Genomic DNA, 27,603 nt, shown 5'->3' on the forward strand with positions numbered 1-27,603 from the left:
CATCCACAATATCCTGAAAAGGGAGGATAAGCAGCCAGAAGCCATGGTACATATTGGTACCACTGATATAGGAAAGAGAAGAGAGGAGGTCCTGAAAAAAAGAATAAAGGGAGTTAGGAAGGAAGCTGAGAAGCAGGCGCTCAAGGGTAGTAATCTCAGATTGCTGTTTGTACCATGCAACAGTGAGGAGGAATAGAATGAGGTGGCAGATAAATGTGTGGCTGAAGAATTGGAGCAGGGGGCAGGGATTCAGATGTCTGGATTATTGGAACCTCTTATGGGGCAGGTACAAAAGGGACAGAATGCGCTCGAATCCAAGGGGGACCAATATTCTTGTGGGCAGATTTACTAGAGCTGTTGGGAGTGGCTTAAGCTAATATGGCAGGGGGGGTGGGAATCAGGATGATAGAGCTGAGGATGAGCCAGCAGGTTTACAAGTAGATGATGGGTGTAATATGAATGTAAGGAAGGACAAGCCAATGACTGGGTACAAATGCAGACAAAGAATTAATTTGTACCACAGAGGCAAAATTCAAAAGGGCAAACATTGCAGGACTGAAGGTGCTGTATTTAAATGTGTGTAGCATTCGGGATAAGTTGGACAAACTCCTGGCACAATTAAGAGATTGGTTGGTATGATTTTGTGGGCATCATTGAGTTATGGTTGAAAGAAGGCCATAGTTGGGAGCTTAACATCAAAGGATATACCTTGTATCGAAAGGACAGGCAGGAAGGCATAGGTGGTGGTGTGGCTCTGTTGGTAAGAGATGGAATTACAGCTTTAGAAAGAGTTTTCTGGAAAGGGAAATTTTGACTGACAAATCTGTTAGAGTTCTTTGAGAAAGTAACAAGCAGGGTCGATGAAGGAGAGTCAGTGGATGTCATTTACTTGGATTTTCAGAAGACATTTGATAAGGTACCAGATATGAGGCTACTTAACAACATAAAGTCCTATAGCGTTACAGGAAAGATACTGGCATGGATAGAGTAGGAATAAAAGGAGCCTTTTCCGGTTCACTGCCAGTGACTAGTGGTGTTCCTCAGGGGACAGTATTGGGACCGCTGCTTTTCACATTGTTTGTCAATGATTTGGATAATGGAATTAATGGTTTTGTGGCAAAGTTTGCAGATGATACGAACATAGGAGGAGGGGTAGTTAGTGCTGAGGAAGCAATGCGATTGCATCAGGACTTAGACATATCAGAAGAATGAGCAAAAAAATATCAGATGGAATAAAGTGTTAGGAAGTGTATGATAATGCATTTTGGTAAAAGCAACAATAATGTGGACTATTATCTAAATGGGGAGTAGGTTCAAACATCAGAGGTGCAGAGGGACTTAGGAGTCCTCATGCAAGACTCCCAGAAGGCTAATTTACAGGTGAGTCTGTGGTAAAGAAGGCAAATGCAGTGCTGGCATTTATTTCATGGGGAATAGAATATAAAAGCAGGGAGATAATGCTGAGCTTTCATAAGACACTAGTCAGGCTGCACTTAGAGTATTGTCAACTGTTTTGGACACCATATATCAGAAAGGATGTATAGTCATTGGAGAGAGTCCAGAAGAGGTTCATGAGGATGATTCTGAGAATGAAGGGGTTAACATATGAGGAGCATTTGACAGCTTTGGGCCTGTACGCACTGGAATTTAGAAGAATGTGGGAGGATCTCTTTGAAATCTACTGAATGTCAAAAGGACTAGGCAACACTCACAACACGCTGGAGGAACGTTTCGGGCTGGAACCCTTCGTCAGGACTGAAGAGGGAAGGGGCAGGGGCCCTATAAAGAAGGTGGGGGGAGGGTGGGAAGGAGAAGGCTGGTAGGTTCCAGGTGAAAAACCAGTAAGGGGAAAGATAAAGGGGTGGGGGAGGGGAGGGAGGGAGGGGATAGGCAGGAAAGGTGAAGAAGGAATAGGAGAAAACACAATGGATAGTAGAAGGAGGCGGAACCATGAGGGGGGTGACAGGCAGCTGGGGGCAGGGGCAGAGTGAAATAGGGATAGGGGAAGGGAGGGGGAGGGAATTGCCAGAAGTTGGAGAATTCCGCCTCCTTCTACTACCCATTGTGTTTTCCCCTATTCCTTCTTCACCTTTCCTGCCTATCACCTCCCTGCTTCCCCTCCCCCACCCCTTTATCTTTCCCCTTACCGGTTTTTCACCTGGAACCTACCAGCTTTCTCCTTCCCACCCTCCCCCCACCTTCTTTATAGGGCCTCTGCCCCCTCCCTCTTCAGTCCTGACGAAGGGTTCCAGCCCGAAATGTTGTCTGATCATTTCCACGGATGCTGCCCGACCTGTTGAGTTCCTCCAGTGTGTTGTTAGTGTTGCTTTGACCCCAGCATCTGCAGAGTATCTTGTGTGAAAAGGACTAGATAGGGTGGATGTGGAGAGGATGTTTTGTGAGGTGGGAGTATCCAGAACTAGAGGGCACAGCCTCAAAATTGAGGGGGCGAGCCTTTAGAACAGACGTAAGGAAGGTTTTTTTTTAGTCAGAGAGTAGTGAATCTGTGGAATACTCTGCCACAGAGTGCGGTGGAAGCCAAGTCCGTGTGTATATTTAAGGCAGAAGTTGGTCGTTTCTTCATCAGTTAGGGATCAAAAGATATGGTGAGAAGGCAGGTCTATGGGGTTGAGTGGGATCTGGGATCAGCCATGATGGAATGGTGGAGCAGACTGGATGGGCTGAGTGGCGTGATTCTGCTCCTATGTCTTAGGATCATATGGACTGTTCTTGGCAAATTTTTCTGTAAAAGCGGTTTGGCATTGGAGAGTGTCCAGAGGAGGTACACGAGAATGATTCTGAGAATGAAGGGGGTTGGCAGCTTTGGATCTGTACTCACTGCCCACTTCTTCTGGACAGTGTCTTTACAAGATGGGCAACCCCGGCCATTATCAATACTCTTCAGAGACTGTCTGCCTGGTGTCAGTGGTCACATAACCATGTCTTGTGATATGCACCGGCTGCTCATACGACCATACTGCCCATGGCTTCACGTGAGCATGATCGGGGGTGAGTGGGGCTAAGCAGGTGCTACACCTTAACCTGCAGGTTAGTGGAGGGAGGGAGCACCTTACACCTCCTTTGGTAGAGACGTATCTCCACCCTGCCACCCAGCATGTATAGTAGTTCTCCTTAAGGGCCAAGGTAGCAGACAATGAAGTGAAGGGTTAAGTCTTACAGCCAGTAGTAGCATAGAGGGTCTGAGTGGTTGTGTAAAGGGGTGACTCAATAGCAAAGCAGTTAACACAATTCCAGCCATTGTCTATAAAGAATTTGTACGTTCTCTCTGTGACCGTGTGGGTTTCTTCTGGGTGCTCTGGTTTCTTCCCACATTCCAAATAATCCCATGGTTAGGATTGATGAGTTGTGGGAAAGCTATGTGGTGCCAGAAGCATGGTGACACTTGCACATCCTTGGACTATTGCTCATTGAAGCAAATGACTCATTTCACTAACACGGGAAATCCTGCAGATACTGGAAATCCAAAGCCACATACACACAATGCTGGAGGAACTGAGCGGTCATATAGCATTTATGAAAAGAGTAGAGAGTCGACGATTCAGGCCGAGACCCTTCATCAGGACTGAGAAGGAAGGGAGAAGACGCTGGGATAAAAAGGTGGGGAGAGAGGAAGCAGATAGAAAGTGATAGGTAAAGCCAAAAGGGTGGGAAAGGTAAAGGGTTGCAGAGGAAGGAATCTGATCAGAGACGAGAGTGTACTGTAGGAGAAAGGGAAGGAGGAGGGGACCCAGGGGATTTCTCTCAATTGATTGCAGTTGCTTACTGTCCAGTTAGTGCAAAAAGAGATTAGAGGAGTAGATCATTATCTGCTCAGTGGGAGAGAATATTGCTGATAGTACCAACATTTCTTACTCATACAGATTGCCTTGAATCTGTATCAGGATCATCTCAGTAATTAAGGGTCAACCACTCTAGAATGAGAAAGGTGGGTTTCTAGTAGTTTTAAAGTAACAATCGCCAAGTCTATTTATTTTTATTTTGCAGATTTATTTACAGAAATTTTTTTTTATTATTGAGATGCAGCTGATTTAAACCTAGACTAATCATGGGGCAATTAACAATGACCAGTTAACCTACCAATCAGTATGTCTTTGGACTGTGGAAGCAAACTGGAACACTCGGAGGAAACTCACGCATTCATGGGGAGAACATACAAACTCCTTACAGCCAGCGACAGTAGCGTAGGGGGGTGGGGAGGTGGCATAAAGGGGAGGCCCAGTAGCAAATGGTTAGCACAGTGTTTTACAGCACCAACTCTCCACAGAATCCCATGGTTAGGGTTCATGAGTTGTTGGCGCCAAGAGCATGCCAGCACCTGCATATCCGTAGACTATTGGTCATTGAGGTACATGTGACAAATAGAGTTAATCTTTAAATCATAAAATCTTAGTTCTACACTACCATGTGCCTTCTCTAGTTCAAACATCTTTGAACTCAGAGTCTTTGGAGTTGAAAGGAATGTCTTATATTTTGAGATGTTTTTACAATTCCACACACTATATAAAAATAAACTTGATATAATTTTACTAGGGAATGCTTATCTCTCTTCTTGATCACGTTGAACAAAATGCACATTTGGATTCCAGATGTGAATTCGATAATGAGTGCTTCAGTCTGTTCAGTTTATAGTTGATTTGGTTGATTACATGTCTGCAAATAGTCACACATCAAACAACTTCTCCTCCACGTGACTTGCATTTTATTTATTTGTTTTCTTTGGAAGATATCTGGCTGAACGGCATCTGGGGGTGTTGAAGTGATTGACTGCAACCAAAGCAGGCCACTGCAACAAGGAGCACTTTCTTCTTGCATAGTGTCCGTCCTTCACTGTGGGCTCAGGATATGAAATGAGCTCATTCAGTAGGGTTGAAAACCTCCTCAAATCTGGAGCAGATTCAACCAAGTACCTTCACATTCAGACTTAGATTCATTTAGTAATCAAGGTTCAAGGTTCAAAGTAAATTTTATATCAAAGTACATACATGTCACCATGTACAACCCTGACATTCATATTCTTGTGGGCATCCTCAATGAATCTATAGAAGAGTAGCCATAACATAATCAATGAAAGACCACCCATCTAGGGCTTTCAATCAGAGTACAGAAGACAACAAACTGCAGATGCAAGTATAAATAAATAGCAATAAGTATCGTGAATGTGACATGAGGAGCCCTTGAGAGTGAGTCCATTGGTTGGGTGAACTTTACAATGATGAGACAAGTGAAGATGAGTGAATTTCTCTCCTTTTGTTCAAAAGTCTGATGATTGAGGGGTAGTAATTGTTCCTGAACATGGTGATGTGAGTCTTGAGGCTTCTGATGGCAGCAGCGAGAAGAGAGCAGGTCTTGGATGGTGGGGGTCCCTGATGATGGATGCTGCTTTCCTGCAACTCTCCATGTAGATATGCTTAATGGTGGGGAGGGCTTTACCTGTGATGGACTGGGCTAAATTGACTAGTTGTTTTGGGATTTTCCATTCAAAGGCATTAGTATTTCCCTACCAGGCTGTGATGCAACTGGTCAATATACTCTCACTGCACATCTATAGATGTTTGTCAAAGCAGCTGCACTTACGTGTTGGGCCCAGGACAGGTAACACCCAGGAATTTTAAGTTCATCACATGTACATCAAAACAGACAGTGAAATGCAGCAAACAACAGGAATTCTGCAGATGCTGGAAATTCAAGCAACACACATCAAAGTTGCTGGTGAACGCAGCAGGCCAGGCAGCATCTGTAAGAAGAGAACGCAGCAGGCCAGGCAGCATCTGCAGTCGACGTTTCAGGCCGAGACCCTTAGTCCTGACGAAGGGTCTCGGCCTGAAACGTCGACTGCACCTCTTCCTACAGATGCTGCCTGGCCTGCTGCGTTCACCAGCAACTTTGATGTGTGTTGAGTGAAATGCAGCAACTGGGTTGTTTAAAGATGTGCCGGGCAGCCTGCACATTCCAGCACCAGTGCAGCATGTCTACAATGTTTGGCAGAACAGCACAAGTAACAACAACAGAACACCACAGACAGAACATGACAAGCAAGAAAACAACACGGCAAACAACAACTCCCCCAACACATACACACCCAAGGACATGCTTCTTCCAACCCAAGGACATGCTGCTGGGCCTCCGGCCTCCAAAGGGCTTGCAGACAGCAGGCCTCCAACTTCCCCTGTGAACTCTCAGACCCCGGGCTTTGACCTCTGGACTCCCAATTGACCTTCGGGCTCCAGACTTTGGTATCGACCCCAACCCCGCTGTGGACTTGGCAATGAACTCCAGACTTGAGAACTCATATAACTGAGGTGTAGCCGGCTCTCATACCTCCTGCTCACATGGACCTGATCTGGGGGTATGGATTGAGGGTATAACTCTCGTCCTGCCTGGAATGGATCCACAAAACCCACATGGGGTTTGAGCCAGAGAGATAGAGTTCTCACAGGAGAGATTGTTCTGGAGGGTGTTGGGGGAGGGAGAAGAGAGTCCTCTACTCTCATAAGGACATTGACCACAATGGATGGAGAAGAACTGATCATTGACTATAGAAAGAAACCAGAGGTCCATGAGCTAGTCCTCATTACAGGATCAGGGTGGAGAGGGTCAGTAACTTTCAATTCCTTGACATTATTATTTAGATCTGTCCTGGGACCAGCGCATAAGTGTTATTGCAAAGAAGCCACAACAGCACCTCTACTTTCTTAGAAGTTTGTGTAGATTTGGTATGTCATCTAAAGCTCTGACAGACCTCTATAGATGCACAGTACAGGTATAGAAATAACACTGCCCAGAAATGGAAAATTCTACAAAAAGTGGTGGATATAATCAAATCCATCACAGGCAAAGCCCTCCCTCTGCCACCACTGAACACATTTACATGGAGTGCTGCCACAAGAAAGCAGCATCCATCATCAAAGATGCCCACCATCTAGGCCGTGTTCTCTTCTCATCAGGAAGGTGGTGGAGGGGCATTAGAACCCACAACACCAGGTCCAGGAACAGCTATTACCCCTCAATCATCATGCTCCTGAACTGATGTGAGCAACTTCATTCTCCTAACTCTGAATTCCATGACCGATTGATTCACTTTCAATGACTCTATAATTCATGTTCTCGGTATTATTTATTTATTTGTACATTTTGTCTTTAACACACTGTTTTGTCTGTCTTTGTTTATGTGTAGTTTTTCATAAAATTCTACTGTATTTCTGTATTTTCCTGTAAATGCCTAGATGAAAAGCATTGTGTATAGTTTGTGAGCAGTTTTGAGCCCCTTATCTAAGGAAAGGTGTGTTGGCTCTGGAGAGGTTTCCAGAGGATGACTCCAGGAATGAAACGGTTAACATATGAGGAGCATTTGATGGCTTTGGGCCTGTACTCGTTAGAGTTTAGAAGAATGGAGGGAGGTGGGGGAGAAGAAGTCTCACTGAAACATTGAATATTGAAAGGCCCAGACGGAGTGGATGTGGAGAAGATGGTTCTTATAGTGGGAGGGTTTAGAACCAGAAGAAACAGCCTCATGATAGAGCAGGGGTTCTCAACCTTTTATAACCCTCCGGTTCTGTCGACGGTGTAAGTCTAGGGAAGACAATCTCTGGCCCCACCAAACGTGTGAGATTGAGGTGCAAAACCTCCTGTCTGTGTGGATGCTGTGTGATGTGTTCCCCTGTTACAAATCAGTACCATGAAATAACACACAGTACACCATATGCCATTAAACGATTTAGCTTTATAATTCTTAATTTGACTAAAGGGTTAGTAAAGTTAAACAAAAAGAAAAGCGCCCATTTTAATGAACAATTCTAACACGCACAAGTTGGAGCTCATGGTTTCCCTTCCGCTGGTCCTCCATCAGTTTCCCCGGGCTTCATCGACTCCCAGCCCCACTCCAAGTCTACTGCTTTCTGGTGTCTACGACCTCTCCTTTCAGGCATCTTCTCTCCCCATCTTCCACTGAACAGAAGACCCAGATCACCTTAGTGTCAGGCACACAATGAGAAAAAACACTCCCTTCATTGGACAGTGCACATTCCAAAGCCCCCGTTATCTCTAGCCATAACCCAAACACTGCTACTGCAGAAAAACCATTACATTAGCAGTGAAACCTTTCCCAGGATGTTACACTTTATTATACTGTAGTCCAATATCATTAAGTAAGAGGTCCACAGACCCCAGGTTAGAAATCCTCGGAAAAGAGGAACGTCCCTTCAGAATAGTGATGAGAAGGAATTTTTCTAGCCAGAAGATGGTGAATCTGTGGAATTCATTGCCACAGGCCAACTCATTGAACATATTTAAGGCAGAGTTTGATAGGTTCTTGGTTAGTCCGGCATGAAGTGATACAGGGAGAAGGCAGGAGAGTGGGGCTGAGGGGTATACTAAATCAGCTGACTTGATAGACCGAGTGGCCTAATTCTGATCTGATATCTTCTGGTCTTACAAAATGAATCTCAGGGTAGGATATGATAACATATACACACTTTAATAATGCATTTATTTTGATTCTGACTTCGAGTGAATCGGGTGGAGAGAGGGAGAAAAAGAGAGAGGCAGAAAGTCCTCTCATGGGGGGGTGAGTGATCACAGTGGGTGAGGAGCAAGTAGATGTGGGTGCATTTCGGGTGGTGGTGAGAAAGCGTACAGGTGTGAGATATATCAGCTAGTTGAGTGGTGTCTCAGTAACAGCCAAAAAATTGATTGTGGACTTCAGAAAGGGTAAAATGAGGGAACATACATCAGTATTCAACAAGGGATCAGTAGTGGAAAGGAGGAGCAATTTCAAGTTCCTCGATGTTAACATCTCTGAGGATCAATCCTGAGCCCAACATATCGACTCAGTTACTAAGTAGGCACAACAGCTGTGAGATTTCATTACGAGTTTGAGATTTGGTACGTCACCAAAGATACTGTGTGAATTTCCACAAATGTACCACGGAGAGCATTCTAACTGTCTGCATCACAGTCCGGTATGGTGGCGGGGGTGAGGGGGCACTACACAGGATCAAAAGAAGCTACAGAAAGTTGTGAATTCAGTCAGCGCCGTCTTGGGCACTAGCCTTCCCAGCACTCAGGACACCTTCAAGGAACGATGCCATCAGATTTCTGAATGGACATTGAACCCATGAACACTATCTCACTGCTTTTTTTAAAGCACTAATTATTTAATTTGTGTTTTCTTTATATAGTTACTGTAATTCACAGTTTCTATTATTTTGTATTGCAATATACTGCTGCTGCAAAACAACAAATAGCACGACATATGCAGGTGATATTAGACCTGATTTGGTTCTGATTTGGGGTGAAGAGAGAGAGGGAGAGAGTACTTTCATGGAGGGTAAACACAAAATACTCTGCAGATGCTGGGGTCAAAGCAACACTCACAACACGCTGGAGGAATTCATCAGGTCGGGTAGCATCCGTGGAAACGATCAGTCAACGTTTCCGGCCGGAACCCTTCGTCAGGACTGAAGAAGGAGGGGGCAGAGGCCCTGTCAGTCAACTGTCAGTCAACAGGGCCTCTGCCCCTTCCCTCTTCAGTCCTGACGAAGGGTTACGGTCCGAAACGTTGACTCATCGTTTCCACGGAGCTGCCCGACCTGCTGAATTCCTCCAGCGTGTTGTGAGTGTTACTTTCATGGAGGGAATTGACCTGAGACAGTATTCTCATATTTGGGGTGGGGGGAGAGAATCGACCTGAGGCATGAGGGAAAGAGGGTGTGAAGAGAGAGGGAGTTCCAGTGAATCTATTGAAAGGAGTGATTTGAATATAATTTCTTAAATCATCTTGACTTCTTTTAAGAAGAATGTTCTTGATCTACAGCCTGAGTGAATGAGTACAGCTAAATCAGGGGATGATGATACAACTTTAATGTAGAGTTTTCCATGCACATCATCATAACCACGCCTGGTTTGTGGTTTCAATGTGACTACTCTTAAACATGTTTGGGCAGAGTACTATTTTTACAAAATACTTGGTAAGAGTTGTAATCTTGTGCATGATAGGGCCAAGGCTGAATATCCCTAAGTTGCCATTCCACTCAACAAAGCTGTTCAACAGTGTCGTTGTGTTGTACTGACAACATGGTGTTATTTCACGTTCTTCTGTACTAAGAGGCTACGAGACTGTGAACGGGAGTTCCAGGTAACCTGATGCAGAGGAGTGTTGTGAAAAAGTGTTCAGTGAATATTTTGGCAATGAGTTCTGTCGGCCTACAGCCACAGATAATATCCAGTTTGCTGAGGGTGCCAGATTAAGTGGTTCAGTATGCAACTTTTTTTCCAACAAATATATTCATTGTTTTGGTATAGAACAGAGGGATAGGTAATATGCATGTGTCTTTAAAATGTTGTTGTGAACTATGGAGAGATGCTTTCATCTAATTTCATTTGGTTCAGGCTTGGAGTTTGGGGCTGTTTGGTACCCGGGAGACATGGTAGTGTCATGCCAGGGATCGGAAGATTAGGGTTTAATTCCCTAGTCTCCACCCATGAAGGTCATGAAGGGCACAAGTTTAACTGGGCATCAGTGAAAGTCGTGGCACAAGTGACCACGCGGCATTCAAGAGAATGTGTGGTTTTCCAAAGTTCAAAAATGTTCAAAGTAAATTTTATTATCAGAGTGCATATATGTCACCACATACAACCCTGAGATTCATTTTCCTGTGGGCAACAGGATCAATAAAAGATCAACCAGGGTGCAAAAGACAACAAGCTATGCAAATGTAAATTTAAATAAATAGCAATAAATAATGAAAACATGAACTAACAAGATAGAGTCCTTAAAGGGAGATCATTGGTTGTGGGAACATCTCAGTGGATGGGCAAGTGAGTGTAGTTATCCCCTTTTATTCAAGAGCCTGACGCTTGAGGGGTAGTAACTGTTCCTGAGCCTGGTGGTCTGAGTCCTGAGGCTCTTGTACCTTCTACCTGATGGCAACAGCGAGAAGAGAGCATGACCTTGGTGGTGAGGATCTCTGATGATGGATGCTGCTGTCCTATGACAGTGTTTCATGTGGATATGCTCAATGGTTGGGAGGGCTTTACCCGTGATGTACTGGGCTGAATCCACTACCTTTTGTAGGCATTTCCATTCCAAGGCATTTGTCTACTCTGTCATTTCATCATGGCTGATCCTTTTTCCCTCCCAGACCCAAACTCCTGCCTTCTCCACATATCCATTCATGCCCTGACTGATCAAGAATCTATCAACCTCTGCCTTAAATATACCCAATGACTTGGCCTCCACAGCCAACTATAGCAATGAATTCCACAGATTCACCACTCTCTGGCTAAAGAAACTTCTCCTCATTTCTGTTCTAAATGGACATCCCTCTATTCTGAGCTGGTGGCCTCCGGTCTTAGACTCTCCCACTGTAGGAAACATCCTCTCCACATCCACTCTATCAAAGCCTTTCAACACTTGATAGATTTCAATGAGATCGCCTCCTCATTCTTCTGAATTTAAATGAATACACAGAAATGGCTTAACCTAATTCTGTTTGATTGTGGCATGGAGTTTAGGGCTGTTTGATACCAGCATGGCATGATAGTGTTGTAGTTAGCGTTACCCTATACTCTGTCAGCAATCGGAAGATTGGAGTTCAATTCCGGCTGCTATAAAGAGTTTGTATGTTCTGCTTGAGGTTGTGTCTGTTTCCTCAAGGTGCTCCCATATTCCAAAAGACATTTGAATTACAGTTAGTAAGTTGGGGGCATGGGCATGGTGTTTTGGTGCTAGAAGCTGCCTCCAGAACATCCTCTGACTGTCTTGGTTGTTGACAGAATACAAAGACGTCCCTTTAGAACATGGATGAGGATAAATTTCTTTAGCCAGAGGGCGTTGAACTTGTGGAATTCGTTGTCACAGACGAGTGTGGAGGCCAAGACGTTTGGTATATTTAAAGCAGAGGTTGATAGGTTCTTGCTTAGTAAGTATGTCAAAGATTATAGGGAAAAGGCAGGAGAATGGGGTTGAAAGGGAAAGTAAATCAGCCATGGTGGAATGATACCTCCAAGAGGACTGCACCTTGTGGGTTGGAGGCTTACGTGCCTCAATGACCCGGAGAGCTATGTTGGCTGGAATCAGGGTTTTATGCTTTGGCTCTTGTTAAAGTCACACATATGAAACAGGTCAAAGAGTAGAGGCCAGACTAAGAGTGGTCACCAGTCCTTCAGGTTCAGGAGTTCAGCTCAGGTTTAACAGCCCTGACTGGTCAAACAGAACTGTTACGGAAACAGCAATGAAGGATCCTTCCGCATCTGAATACAATGGTGTTCCTGAGTCTCCACCCGAAACTTGTATGACCGACAGTAGTGAAAACTGAGAGGAAGCTACTGGTATGATGAAGGATGCCATGAACACTGCCAGAAACGGAGGACCTTCATTGCTGCCCTAAACGCCAGTGGCGTAGCGGGCAAAGGAAGATGGAACGGCATGATGGACCAAATGGCCAAACTCTGCTTCTATGCCTCATTGTCTTAGGGACACACACAACACATCTCACTGGATGTTTTGATGTTCTTGTGACGAATAAATCTAATCTTTAATATTTATATCACTTGAAGTGACAGGCTTGACTGAAGGAATGGAGTGGTTCATGTTTGGTTATATTTGGCTCTGTCTCAAACTGCTGGAACAGTATAAAAAAAGGGTTTTACTGTCCATAAAACTACATTGTACCAGCCTAAAAGCATAGAAAACCCCGTATCAGCATCCCTCAGTTCCTGCCAGAGAACAATGTTGTGCTGACCTTTTTATTTATTTATACTTTTGTTTGTTTGTTTGTTTATTTATTGAGCTACAGCATGGAATAGGCCATTCCAGCCCTTCAAGTCGTGCTGCCCAGCACTCACACCACCCCCTCACGGTTTAACCCGAGCCTAATCACGGGACAATTGACAATGACCAATTAGCCTATGAACCGGTACGTCTTTGGACTGTGGGAGGAAACCAGAGTACCCGGAGGAAACCCGCAAGTGGTCACGGGGAGAACATAAAAACTCCTTACAGGCAGTAGTGGCAGGAATTCAACCCGGGTAGCAAGAACTGCAAAGCCTTGTGCCAACCACAAAAATCAGTTTAAATTTTCCCTCCTATATAGCCCTCCATTTTTATTTGTTCCACGTGCCTACCTGCAAGTCTCTTTAATGCCTCAAATACAGGGGTTCCCAACCTTCTTTATGCCATGGACCAATACCATTGAGCAAGAGGTCCATGGACTGCAGGTTGGGAACCCTTGCCCGAGTGTATCTGCCCCTGGCAGCTTGTTCCATACAGCTGCCACTCTCTGTGTTTAAAATAAAACTAACTTGGGCACCCCTCGACCCACCCATACGTTCTTGCAAACTCCTTAAAATTATGTCCCCTTGTATTAGTCACTGCTGCCCTGGGAAAATCTGGCTGTCCATTTCATCTGTTCCTCTCAGAATTTTGTACACCTCCGGCCCTTCAAGCCTCCCTGCCCGGCACCCCCCGATTTATCTCCGGCCTAATCTCTGGACTATTTACAATGACCAATTAACCTACCAACCGGTACGTCTTTGGACTGTGGGAGGAAACATGAGCACCCAGAGGAAACCCACGCGGTCAGGGAGAGAACACACAAACCCTTTACAGGCAGAGACAGTGGGGTGATATGGCAGACACGTCTTCCTTCACTCCAAAAAGAAAAGCCCAACTCTCTCAACCCATCCTCAGAAGACGTGCTCCCTAATGCAGGCAGCATCCCGGTGAATCTTAGATACAGGAGGTTCTTCAGATGCTGGAAACCTAGAGCAAGCACACAGTGCATAGCAGGCAGTATCTGTGGGTGGGAATAAAAAAATTTATGTTTGAGGCTGAGATCCCTCATCAGGACTGGAAAGGAAAGGGGAAGAAGCACCTTCCTCCCCTCCCCACACCTTCTTGTTCTGATCCTTCATCTCTTCTATCAATCAACTTCCTAGTTCTCTACTTCCCCTTTCCCGATTTCACCTATCACCTACCACCTTGTACTTCTCCTTCCCCTCCCCCACGCCTTTTTGTTTTTACCACACTAGGGGTAGGGTTCCTCTTGTCCTCACCTACCACCTCACAATTCTCCACATCCAGCACATAATCCTCCGTAATTTCTGCCATCTCCAACGGGACCCCACCGCAAGCAAACCTTCCCCCCTCCCCCAACATTTTCCACAGGGATCACTCCCTACTCGACTCCCTTATCCACTCGTCCCTCCCAACTGGTCTCCCTCCTCGTACTTATCCTTGCAAGTGAAACAAGTGCCACACTGCCCCTTCCAGGTGAGGTGACACTTCACCTGTGAGCCTGTTGGGGTCACTTACTGCTTCTGATGCTCTCAGTGTGGCCTCCTGTATATCAGTGAGACCCAGCATAGAATGGGAGACAGCTTCATCGAGCAGCTTCCCTCCATCCGCCACCAAATGCAGGATTTCCCAGTGGACACCCATTTCAATTCTACTTCCCATTCCTATTCCAACATGTCAGTTCATCGCCTCCTCTACTGCCACGATGAGGCCACACTCAGGTTGGAGGAGCAACACCTCATATTGCGTCTCAGTAACCTCCAACCTGATGGCATGAAGATCGATTTCTCAAACTTCTGGTAATGCCCCCCCCCCACCCACCCCATCCTCTCCTTCACCATTCCCATATTCCCATTATTGTTTTCCTCTCACACATTCTCTTCTTACCTTTCCATCTTACCTTTCTGGTGCTCCTCCTCCTTCCCCTTCTTCCATGGTCTTCAGTCCTCTCCTATCAGATGGTCCCTTCTCCAGCCCTGTATCTCTTTCACCAATCCACTTCCCAGCTCCTTACTTCACCCTGTCCCCCTCACCTTGTACTTCTTCCTCTCCTCTCTCCACCTTCTTGTTCTGGCTGCTTCCCCCTTGTCACAAAAAACTGTGGATCAATTGTTTAAGAAAAATAACCAGATGGCTTGAGTTGCAAAAATAAATTGCGGTGCTTTTATTTACCTCAAAACAAGACAAAAACTGGGAAAAAATACTCAATTATCGAATTAAAGATGGTATCCTCCGCCATCAGCACACCTGTGCGGGTTGCTGCTACCTCGATATGAGACAGCTCCATGCAGCAGCTCTGGTTCAGACCCAGTCACTGTTACTGCTGGGGATGAGTGTTTTACCGAGTGCACCATGTGCCGTCCGTAGTCAGTGATGGGCCTTCGTCACACCCCTTCTGTTCCAGTCCTGATGAAGGGTCTCAGCCCAAAATCAATTGTTTATTCTCATCCATAGATGCTGAGCTCCTCCAGCACTTTGCGTCTGTTCTCCTGGTGAATCTCCTCTGCACCCTCTCCTATAATGAGGCAACCAGAAAAATCAGCGATTTTAAAGATGTATAACTGTAAAAGAGGCAAACCCCATTCTGACCTATAGCTGGGTGCAAATCTGTTGATAGAGAGGATGGGATGAGGAAAGGGCAGAAATAGAGATCAGCAGGTGGATGGGACATTGGCATGAACTCCTTCCTGTGCTCTGTTGCATATAGATGTTCGTGGGAATGGGTTGGAGTTCATTATGTGCCCTCTGTTTCACTGCCCTCTAAAATAAATGTGTGGTGAAACATGTAACCAAGAACAAAGACAACTGCAGCCAATAAATTTATTGTTCAATTAATAACTGCTTAATAGGAGCCAATTATTTTTAATCTAAGCTGTTTCATTCTTCTGCTCACCTTGGGAGTTGATATTGCGTGAACACAAGAGATTCGGCAGATGCTGGAAATCCAGAGCAACACACATACAAAATGCTGGTAGAACTCAGCAAATCAGGCAGCACCTATGGAAAGGAATAGATAGTCAACATTTCGGGCTTCATCCATTAGGATAGAGGGTCTCCACTTCAAACATCGACTGTTTATTCCTTTCTGTGGATGTAGTCTGACCTGCTGAGTTCCTCCAGAATGATGTTGTGTTTCTTTCTGAAACCCTGGACCTCACTGGCAGGGCTAACCGGTCCATCCCAATTGCACTGGAGCAGGTGACAGTGAGACACCAGCTTAAACTGCTGTTATCTGCAGAGTCGATGTATTCTGCTGGTGCTCTTTCATGGGGTGATCTGGTGTTCCTTGGTGCTGTTTCACTGGGGGACGGTAATCCGACGCCCATTGGTGCACTTTCATGAGGAGCAGGTCATCCAGTGTTCCTTGGTGCTGTTTCGGGGGCGGGGGAGGAGGGGTGGGTGCTCCAGTGTTCCTTGGTTCTGTTTCAGTGCTGAATGAACTGCAGTGTATTCACAATCCAAGGTATTACTCCATTCAGATAACCTAGATGAGTTATAGTGGAAGATGGTGCACACGTGGTGCAATCACTCGATTTGGCCCTTCAGCGCTGCTCCACCGTTCCATCATGACTGATTTATTCTTCCTTTCAAGCCCATTCTCCTGCCTTCACACATAAAGGTTGCTGGTGAACGCAGCAGGCCAGGCAGCATCTCTAGGAAGAGGTACAGTCGACGTTTCAGGCCGAGACCCTTCGGGCTTGGCCTGAAATGTCAACTGTACCTCTTCCTAGAGTCCTGACGAAGGGTCTCGGCCTGAAACGTCGACTGTACCTCTTCCTAGAGATGCTGCCTGGCCTGCTGCATTCACCAGCCACTTTGATGTGTGTTGCTTGAATTTCCAGCATCTGCAGAATTCCTGTTGTTTGCATTCTCCTGCCTTCTCCCCTTTGCCTTTGATGCCCTGGCTCATCAAGAACGTATCAACGTCCACTTTAAATATATCCAGTTGCTTGTCTTCTATTGCCATCCGTGGCAATGAATTCCACCTTCTGGCTTAAGAAATTTCTCTTCATCTCTGCTGTAAAGCAGGGGTTCCCAGCATTTTTTATGCCATGGACCAGTACAATTAAACAAGGGAGTCTGTGGATCCCAGGTTGGGAACCCCTGCTCTGTTCTTGGTAAAGCATCACTTTTCTGAGGGACGGTGCTTAGAACCAGAATCAGTTTTTAACAACACGGTGAATCGTTGAGTGCGTATCTTCAGGCTCCTGTACTTCCTTCCTGGTGGTAATAATGAGAAGAGGGCATGTCTTGGGTGATGTAGGTCTTAAATGATGGACATGGCTTTTGAGGCACTGCTCTGTGGAGATGTCCTGGATACTAAGGAGGCTAGTGCCCATGATGGAACTGACTAATTTTACAACTCTCTGCAGCTTGCTTTGATCGTGTGCAGTAGCCCCCCTCCCCCTTCCATACCAGATGGTGATGCAGCCAGTCAGAGTGCTCTCCATCTGTAGAAATTTTCTAGTCTTTTTGGTGATATTCCACAATGTTCCACCTGGCTAACAACGGACGGTGCAATCCGGGGTATATTACGATCGAGGAACGTGTTTGTAGACCGAATATTGAACTTTTTACTGTTGGACTTCGGCCACATTCCACCGTGATACAACACTGGGCGGCACGGGAGGTCGTTCCTGCCTGTGGCCATCGAACGTGCAGCTCCTCCCGTGGAGGGTCAGACACCCTGAGCCAATAGACTGGTCCTGGACTTATTTTCCATCTGGCATAGTTTGCATTTTGGTGTTTGATTGTTGGGGTTTTGTGTATTGCTATATTTACGCTCTATTCTTGGTAGGTGCGGCTGTAACGAAACCCAATTTCCCTCGGGATTAATAAAGTATATCTATCTATCTATCTAATCCTTGCCTATTGGGAAAATAAGAACATTTTGTTATGAAGCTCTTCAGCCATACTTGAAAATTTTACCATCACTGAAGTAAATTTTACAAGTGATTTAATCTGTCAGGACAAAGTGTTTCCTTTCACAACTGCGATGTGCCAAGAACCTTCTTGCCCTTCTGCATGCTTGAAACATCATATGCTTTGGATTCAGAATGTACTTAATTCACTTCTGGCCAAGCCTGATAAATGGCTTCCTTGTTGGCTGCCTGTCTATTTTAGATTATGCACACACCATCCACAGACAGCCAAACCATTTAACTTGGATTCCAACCAAGTTCTGAGAGCTAACTTGGTGTCCTTGGATTTGACTGTCTTTCCAGAATATTAGACAATGTCTTCTCCCAAAGTAACCAGTTCACAAGTGCCTGCAAAAGCTCCCATAATTGTGTTAGCTCAGCAAGTAGTGAGAGTGGTTTGGAGTTGTGTTTGTAGAATTTTATTTTCATGCTTACTTGGAGGGGTTATTCCATTGATCTTGGGGGCTCTGAAACTCTTGTTAAGCATCATTCTTTGTGCAGGAATAAGTGGGTAGACATAGGAGCAGAATTAGGCCATTCAGCCCTTCGAGTCTGCTCTCCATTCAATATTGGCTGATTTATTATCCCACTCAACCCCATTGTGCTGCCTTCTCCCCGTAATCTTTGACATACTCACTAATCAAGGATCTATCAACCCCTGATTTACATATACCCAAACATTTGGCCTCTACAGCCGCCTGTGGCAATGAATATATTAATTAAATAGGACACGAGGCTCTGCTCAAACTACCAAGACAAGCAGGGCTCAGTTGAGGATAGAGCTTCACACTGGTTCTATCCTGTTTGTGCACCCCCCCCCCCACCCCGGATAGTAACTGAGGACTTAAGACCATAAGACATAGGAACAGAGGTCGGCCATTCAGCCCATCGAGTCTGCTCTGCCATTCCATCAAGGCTGATTTATTGTCCCTCTCAACCCCATTCTCCTGACTTCTCGCTGTACCATTTCACATCCTTGCTAATCAAGAACCTATTAACCTCTACTCTGAATATACCCAATGACATGATCTCCACGGGCAGCTAGCAATTAATTCCACAGACCTGTCAACCTCTGGCTAAAGACATCCCTCCTCACCTCTGTTCTAAATGCGTGTTCCTCTATTCTGAACCTGTGCCTTCTGGTACTAGACTCCCCAGAAACCTTTTGTAAGCAGGTTAGTAATCCTTTACTGAGGAGACTCCCCTACATCCTATTGTAAGTGGAATTATAGAGAAACACAATATAGGAACAGGCCCTTTGGTTCACCTGCTCACCCAACCGTTACCCGTCAATACTAATCCCAGCTCTCGAAGTGTGTAATGTATAACTTAATTCCCATAAGACCACAAGACAGAGAAGCAGAATTAGGCCATTCAATCCATCAAGTCTGCTTTGGCTGATTTATTTTCCTTCTCAGCCCAATTCTCCTGTCTTCTCCCCATAACTTTTCTTATCTTTACTGATCAAGAACCTATCAACCTCCACTCTAGGCTTTTCAGTTTGTAACTAAGAATATCTTGAGATATAAGGATCATTGATCAGAGAGTTGGGAATAGGGAATTAACTCTCGATTCTCTGCGCAAAGATCCTTACAGAGAAATATAAAGGTGACAGCAACAAAAGAAATGCTTTCTATGCGAGAATGCAGGGTTCTGGTGTCAAAGTGATCGTAGTGTTTACTGAAAGTCACATTAATTGAAATAAGCAGCATAAAGTTGTGAACTCAGTCAGCTTCATCATGGGCACTGGCCTCCCCAGCATCCATGACATCTGCAAAAGGCGATGCCTCGAAAAGGCAACTTCCATTATTGAGGACCCCATCACTCAGGACCTGCCCCCGTCTCATTGCTACAATCAGAGAAGAGGTACAGGAGCCTGAAGGCACACACTCAACAATTCAGGAACAGCTGATTTCTGAGTGGACACTGAACCACCTCACTACATTTTTTTCCACTTTTTTGCTCTACTTATTATACTCTTTTTTCAACATAGGCCAGAGGTATTGAGCCTGATTCTGATTCCGATTCCTCGGCACTCTGGTTTTTCTGACTCTGAAGTAGTCCTGATGAAGGGTCTCATCCTGAAGTGTCTATCCCCCACCAGTTTCTCACGTCTCCCAACTCCTCCACCTACCAGCTTCTCCTCACCTGGTCTTACCTTTACCTGCCAGCTGTACTTCTCCCTCTCCCCCTACCTTCTTATTCTGCCTTCTTCACCTTTCATTCCTAACCCTGATGAAGGGTCTTGGCCCAAAATGTCAACTGTTTATTCCCCTCCATAGATCCTTCCTGACTGGCTGAGTTCCCCCAGAACTTTGAGTCTATGCTGCTCTGGATTTCAAGCAGAAATCTGCAGAATCTTTTTGATTATGAAGTATTCACCAGCTCCAGGAAGTAAAATGCTCTTTTGATGATCTCCAGGGAAATGCACTGATGCAGCATTATAAATAACTTGAGTTTTCAGCCTTTCTTGTAGTAAGTGCTTGATCTATGAGCTATCATTGTCCTAATTCTGTTTCCTTGCCTGCATTTCCTCCTAGGGGTTGCTCCGAATTGTATGAAATGCACACAATAGACAGTAAAGCAGAGACTGAAAGCATGCCTGCTGGTTTGAGACCGCCATACAGGACCAACAGCCTGCAGTGGAGCGCTCCTATGATCCACAATGCGTTACAGTCCCAGCGATGGCCAGGGAATGTCCACACTCAGGCAGCAAGCCGGAATCAAACCTCTAGACAACTGGGAGCCCCAGCGACCTACAGCGAGTCTCAAGCAAAGAGCAGCAAGCGGTAAGGTCTTGCTTACAAAGCTATAGGTAGCAAGGAGAAAAAGAGAGTTGTATAAAACTATGGAGAGCTATGACTTATTAGCTGTGAATAAAAATGTTTGGTTCAAAGTTCAAAGTAAATTTTATTATCTGAGTATCTGCCACCATATACAATGCTGAGATTCATTTTGCTGCAGGCATACTCAATAAATCTATAGAATAATAATTATGAAACATCAGACTAACTTGGACATTCAACCAGAGTACAGTAGACAACTGCGCAAATACAAAAAGAAAGAAATAATAATAAATAAGCAAAAAATATCAAGAACATGAGACGAAGAGTAATTGAAAGTTCAGAATAAACTTTATTATTAGAGTACACTTAACACCAGCAATCCAACAGATACAAACTGGAGACTTTTGCAATCCATTTTATGCATACAATGGAAATTTAAATTCTAAAAAAAGACAGCTGTAAAAGCAATTTCATTAAGTATGCAAAGGCCGATACAAGTTTCAGTGAAACTATTTAATTATTGCGCGAACGCAAGTATTTTAGCTTAAAACGTTAAGCCAGGGCTTCGTTTGCATTGACTTCCTATGGTGTTGCAGAGTTTCAGGTCTTCTTGTGCATTACCAGTGGGTGCAGTACTGAGTACTGAGTGCTGGAAGTGGGTGCAGGCCCTGAGCATGAGTTCTTCTCTGCTCTCTGCTCTGTTGGCAGGTGACCGTGCCGTAGTCCCCAGGTAAGACCAACCTTACAATGTCACCTCTCGCAGAATCTGTACCAGCAGTGATAGGGGACTCTATAGTTAGGGGGTCAGATGGGCGATTCTGTGGACACAGGAAAGAAGCACAGATGGTAGTTGGTAGTTTGCCTCCCAGGTGCCAGGGTCCAGGATGTTTCTGATCGCGTCCACGATATCCTGAAGTGGGAAGGAGAACAGCCAGAGGTCATGGTACATATTGGTACCAATGACATAGGCAAGAAAAGGGAGGAGGTCCTGAAAGCAGACTATAGGGAGTTAGGAAGGAAGTTGAGAAGCAGGACCACAAAGGTAGTCATCTCGGGATTACTGCCTGTGCCACGTGATAGTGAGTATAGGAATAGAGTGAGGTGGAGGATAAATGCATGGCTGACGGATTGGAGCATGGGGCAAGGATTCAGATTTCTGTATCATTGGGACCTCCTCTGGGGCAGGAGTGACCTGTACAAAAAGGACGGGTTGCACTTGAATCCCGGGGTCCAATATTCTGGCGGGGTGGTTTGCTAAGGCTACTGGGGAGAGTTTAAACTAGGATTGCTGACGGGTGGGAACTGAACTGAAGAGACAGAGGAAGAGGCAGTTGGCTCACAAATAGAGAAAGCTTGGAGACAGTGTGAGAGGGAGGATAGCCAGGTGATAGAGAAGGGATGCACGCAGACCACCAATTTCAGATGTGTCTATTTTAATGCAAGGAATATTATGAACAAAGCGGATGGAATCAGCACTTGGAGTTATGACGTTGTGGCCATTACAGAGACTTGGATGGCTCAGGAGCAGGAATGGTTACTTCGAGTGCCAGTCTTTAAATGTTTCAGAAAGGACAGGGAGGGAGGCAAAAGAGGTGGGGGTGTGGCATTGTTGATCAGAGATAGTGTCACGGCTGCAGAAAAGGAGGAAGTCATGGAGGGATTGTCTACTGAGTCTCTGTGGGTGGAAGTTAGGAACAGGAAGGGGTCAATAACTCTACTGGGTGTTTTATGGACCACCCAATAGTAACAGGGACATCGAAGAGCAGATAGGGAGACAGATTCTAGAAAGGTGTGTGATAATAACGGATGTCGTGGTGGGAGATTTTAATTTCCCAATATCGATTGGCATGTCCCTAGAGTGAGGGGTTTAGATGGGGTGGAGTTTGTTAGGTGTATTCAAGAAGGATTCTTGACACAATATGTAGATAAGCCTACAAGAGGAGAGGCTGTACTTGATCTGGTATTGGGAAATGAACCTGGTCAGGTGTCAGATCTCTCAGTGGGAGAACATTTTGGAGATAGTGTTCACAATTCTATCTCCTTTACCGTAGCATTGGAGAGGGATAGGAACAGACAAGTTAGGAAAGCGTTTAATTGGAGTAAGGGGGAATATGAAGCTATCAGGCAGGAACTTGGAAACATAAATTGGAAACTGGCATACTCAGGGAAACGTACAAAAGAAATGTGGCAAATGTTGAGGGGATTTTGCGTGGAGTTCTGCATAGGTACGTGCCAATGAGACGGAAAGGATGGTAGGGTACAGGAACCATGATGTACAAAGGCTATTGTAAATCTAGTCAAGAAGAAAAGAAGAGCTTACAAAAGATTCAAAAAAGCTAAGTAATGATAGAGCTCTAGAAGATTATAAGGCTAGCAGGAAGAAACTTAAAGAAATTAGGAGAGCCAGAAGGGGCTATGAGAAGGCCTTGGCGGACAAGATTAAGGAAAACACCAGGACCTTCTACAAGTTTTGAAGAGCAAGAGGATAAGAAGTGAGAGCATATGACCAATCAAGTGTGACAGTGGAAAAGTGTGAATGGAATCGTAGGAGGTAGCAGAGGTTCTTAATGAGTACTTTGCTTCAGTATTGACTATAGAAAAGGATCTTGGTGATTGTAGGGGTGACTTACAGTGGGCTGAAAAGCTTGAGCATGTAGATATTAAGAAAGAGAATGTGCTGGTGCTTTTGGAAAGCATCAAGTTGGATAAGTCACCTGGACCGGACTAGATGTACCCCAGGCTACTGTGGGACTCAAGGGAGGATATTGCTGAGCCTCTGGCAATGATCTTTGCATCATCAATGAGGACGGGAGAGGTTCGGAAGATTGGAGGGTTACGGATGTTGTATCCTTATTCAAGAAAGGAAGTAGAGATAGCCCAGGGAATTATAGACCAGTGAGTCTTACTTCAGTGGTTGGTAAGTTGACGGAGAAGATCTGAGAGGCTGGATTTATGAACATTTGGAGAGGCATAACATGATTAGGAATAGTCAGCATGGCTTTGTCAAAGGTAGGTTGTGCCTTACGAGCCTGATTGAATTTTTTGAGGATGTGACTAAACACATTGATGAAGGTAGAGCAGTAGATGTAGTGTATATGGATTTCAGCAAGGCATTTGATAAGGTACCCCATGCAAGGCTTATTGAGAAAGTAAGGAGGCATGGGATCCAAGGGGACATTGCTTTGTGGATCCAGAACTGGCTTGCCCACAGAAGGCAAAGAGTGGTTGTAGATGGGTCATATTCTGCATGGAATTTTCCATTTATACTTAAATGCAGCGACAGTTGGAAGTGTACAATCACTTTCAGAAATTCTCTATCATGTTCCAACTAGAATAGAATAGAACTTTATTGTCATTGTCAAGACAACAGGATTGCAGTGCAAAACAGATATTTACAATACATGCGGTACAGCTTAATTTTCAAAAAATACCCATACTTACATGCGACGAGTGTCTTCAATAGTCCGTAACAGTCAAAGGCCATTGGCAAGCCAGGGTGTAGCATTATTCAGCTGCACAACAGCCCTGAGGAAGAAGCTGTATTTCAGTCTTACTGTTTTGGCTAAGATGTTTCTGTATCTCCTACCAGATGGCAGGAGATTGGATGGACAATGTCTGGGATGGAATGGGATGGGTCTTTAGTGATGTTATGAGCCGCAATAGGCATCGAGAGATGCAGGTCAGCTCCAAGTCCAGTAGTTGAGTCCTAGTGGAGTGCTGAGCCATCCTGATCACCCATTGGAGTGCTTTGTGATCTGTCTTGCTGTAGCTAGAGTCCCACCCTGACACTCCATATGTCAGTATGCTCTCTGTCGCACATCGATCAAAGTTGGCCTGAGATTTTTGGGGCAGATTAGCTCCCACTAAGCTCCTCAGGTACTATGGTCACTGTTGTGTTTTCCCTACCACCGAGGTTGTGTTGATGGTCCACGAGAGTCCCTCAGTGATGTTCATTCGCAAAAACGCAGAACTACTCATTGCCGATAAAATTCAAAGCAACAGCATCCTTCACTTTCAGGGTGATACACACCTAAACCAGAATATGAACGGTGTCTTTTCCCTGAAAGCTGGAGTTAAAATGAACTATATCCAAGAGCCTACATCTTGGAGTGTGGAAAACATGTGAAATCACACATCAATAAGAGTACAGAGAAAACTTACAAACATTTTGCCAGGACTTGAGGACCTGAGTTATAGGGAAAGGTTGAATTGGTTAGGATTCTATTCCCTGGAGTGTAGGAGAATGAGGAACTTTTGATAGAGGAATGCAAAATTATGAGGGGTATAGATAGGGTAATCAGCTGGCGGGATGGATATACGTCTCTAACAAAGGAAGTATAAGATGCTCTTTCCCTCTGCTAGTCTGCAGGTCACCCTTGGGCAAGGTGTAGCACCTGCTTAGCCCCCCCCCCCCGCCCCCGGATCAGGGTCACATGAAGCTATGGGAGCAGGTGGTGGATGGTCGTATGAGCAGCTGATGCATATCACAAGTCCTGGTTATGTGACCACTGTCGCCAGGCAGACAATCTCTGAGTTTTGAGAATGGCTGGGGTCACCCGTCTCGGTAAAGACACTGCCCGGAAGACAGCAATGGCAAACCACTTCTGCAGAAAAATTTGCCAAGAACAATCATGGTCATGGAAAGACCGTGATCGTCCACGTCATATGACACGGCACTTAATGAATGAACAAGATAGGGTAAATGCAAGCAGGCTTTTTCCACTGAATTTGTGTGAAAATAGGATTAGAGGTCATAGGTTAAGGGTGAAAGGTGAATGTTAAAGGGGAACCTGAGGGGGAGCTTCTTCACTCAGAGAGTGTGGAATGAGTTACCAATTAAAGTGGTGACTGCGGGTTTGATTGCAACATTTAAGAGATGTTTGGATAAGTATATGGATGGCGGGGAATGGAGGGCAATGGCCCGGGTGTGTGTCAATGAGTCGAGGCAGAATAACAATGCAGCATTGACTAGATAGGCCTAAGGTCCTGATTCTGTGCTGTAGTGCTCTGTAACTGTATGTGAATTTGATACATTTTCCATCTTTACTTGGCAGTGTGCAGTATCTAGCCAGTTCCTTGCTAGGCAAAGGCCTATGGAGCAAAATTGCCAATGAATGCACTAAATTCTGGAGAATCGATACAGTTCATGTTATAATGTGTTTCTTTTTTCTGTTTGCTGCTTTTTATCGTTGCTATTTTGTGCGATATTGATTGGGCGGCCTGCAAATAATGAACCACACAGTGCTAGACCTGAACTGAATGTGCCTGGATTCTTACATTTTTGTGTTTTATATACCGTGTTTTTCACTTGTTTTTTAGCCTTTTGTGTGATTTGGGTTCCATGGTGTTTCTTTTTTTCGTGGCTGTCTGTGGGAAGATGACTCTCAGGGTTGTATACTGCATACATACTTCGATAATAAATGTACTTTGGATTTTTGAGTCTCTGGAGTGTGTGATGAAACGAGTGCCCAGATAAAACCCATGGACCAACTGCTTACAGACAGCAGTGGGAATTTATTGATTTGTTTGGTTATTGAGAATAGACCCTTCCGGCACTTCGAGCCACGCCACCCAGCAATCCCCTAATTTAATCCTAACCTAATCACAGGACAATTTACAATGACCAATTAACCTACCAATTGGTATGTCTTTGGACTGTGGGAGGAAACTGGAGCACCTGGGGGAAACCCACGCGGTCACGGGGAAAATGTACAAACTCCTTACAGACAGCAGCGGGATTTACACCCTGATCGGTGAAAGCTGGCACTGTAACAACAACCACTATGCTCCACTGTTGACCACTTCGCAATGTGCTTTAGAAGAAGTCTCCCACATAATAAAGAGTAAATTAGTACCATGTAAAAGTTAAATTTTACAGTAGATATTTCTATCAATGTCACTGAACTCTCATTCAATACTTAGCATTTCGTGTGGTCAAATTTGCCAAATATTCCAACCTTGTACTCAGCATCAGCAAGACCAAAGGACTGATTGTGGACTTCAGAAAGGGTAAGACGAGGGAACACACTCCACTCCTCATAGAGGGATCAAAAGTAGACAGAGTGAACAATTTCAAGTTTCTGGGTGAGGATGGAACCTGAACCCAACATATTGATGCAGCTGCCTAGCTGTAAAGAAGGTAAGAAAGCAGCTATATTTCATTAGAAGGTTGAAGAGACTTGGTTTGTCACCTAAACCACTCAAAAACTTCTACAAATGTTCCGTGCAGAGCATTCTGACTGGCTGCATTACCATCTGGTATGGGTGGGGGGGGGGGCGCAGGTGAAGTCTGCTGCAAAAAGATCAAAGAAAATTGCAGGAATTTGTAAGATTAGTCAGCTCCATCATGGGTACCAGCCTCCGTAGTAGCAAAGACATGAAGGCGCCATCCATCAGCGAGGACCCCCATCACCCAGGACAAGCCCTCCTCTCATTGCTGCCATTCGGAAGCAGGTACAGAAGCCTGAAGGCACACACTCAGAGATTCAGGAACAGCTTCTTCCCCTCTGCCATCTGATTTCTGAATGGATGTTGAACCCTTGGACACTACCAAACTAATTTTTTTGTTTTTTTTTGTGCTACTTATTCTAACTTAACTATTTAAAATATATATACTTACTATAATTCATTTTTTCTCCATATTTATTTATCATGTATTGCATTGCACTGCTGCTGTAAAGTTAACAACTATCACGACATATGCCAATGATATCAAAACTGATTCTGATTCTGTCTCGCAGGCCGGTCAGCTACCCAGAAACTTTGTACAATACACCGTCAACTGCTGCAGCGGAGAGAATTGCACCTTTCCGAAATCCTTCCGGAAGCTTCTCCTCTCCGGGGTCTGGAAACGTCTTGTCCAGTCGACACAAAGTTGGTCCCGACAGGTGAGAACAATCCTGTTCACTTTAACAGCTGTGTGACACGCTGGTACGGGAGAGAGAGCCGGAATCAAGTTTAATACCACCAGCGTATGTTGTGAAAATCGTTGTTATGCAGCAGCAGTACATTGCAATACACAATAAAAATATTATTATTGTAAATTACAGTAAATATATATCATATACAGTTGCAAGAAAAA

At 44.9% G+C, this 27,603-nt stretch overlaps 1 protein-coding gene across 10 annotated transcripts in view; it reads left to right on the plus strand.

The window, feature by feature from the left end:
* sipa1l3 (signal-induced proliferation-associated 1 like 3) overlaps positions 1 to 27,603 on the plus strand; it is a 406,609-nt gene that overhangs the window by 264,898 nt on the left and 114,108 nt on the right. For all 10 annotated transcript variants that reach the window (XM_072274491.1, XM_072274490.1, XM_072274495.1 and 7 more), the window contains 2 exons: positions 20,277 to 20,525; positions 27,263 to 27,409. In XM_072274491.1, coding sequence (XP_072130592.1) covers positions 20,277 to 20,525; positions 27,263 to 27,409 — 396 coding nt within the window. The remainder of the gene's footprint in view (positions 1 to 20,276; positions 20,526 to 27,262; positions 27,410 to 27,603) is intronic.

The sequence above is a fragment of the Mobula birostris genome, chromosome 12, assembly GCF_030028105.1.
Source record: "Mobula birostris isolate sMobBir1 chromosome 12, sMobBir1.hap1, whole genome shotgun sequence".
Taxonomy (NCBI): Eukaryota; Metazoa; Chordata; class Chondrichthyes; order Myliobatiformes; family Myliobatidae; genus Mobula; species Mobula birostris.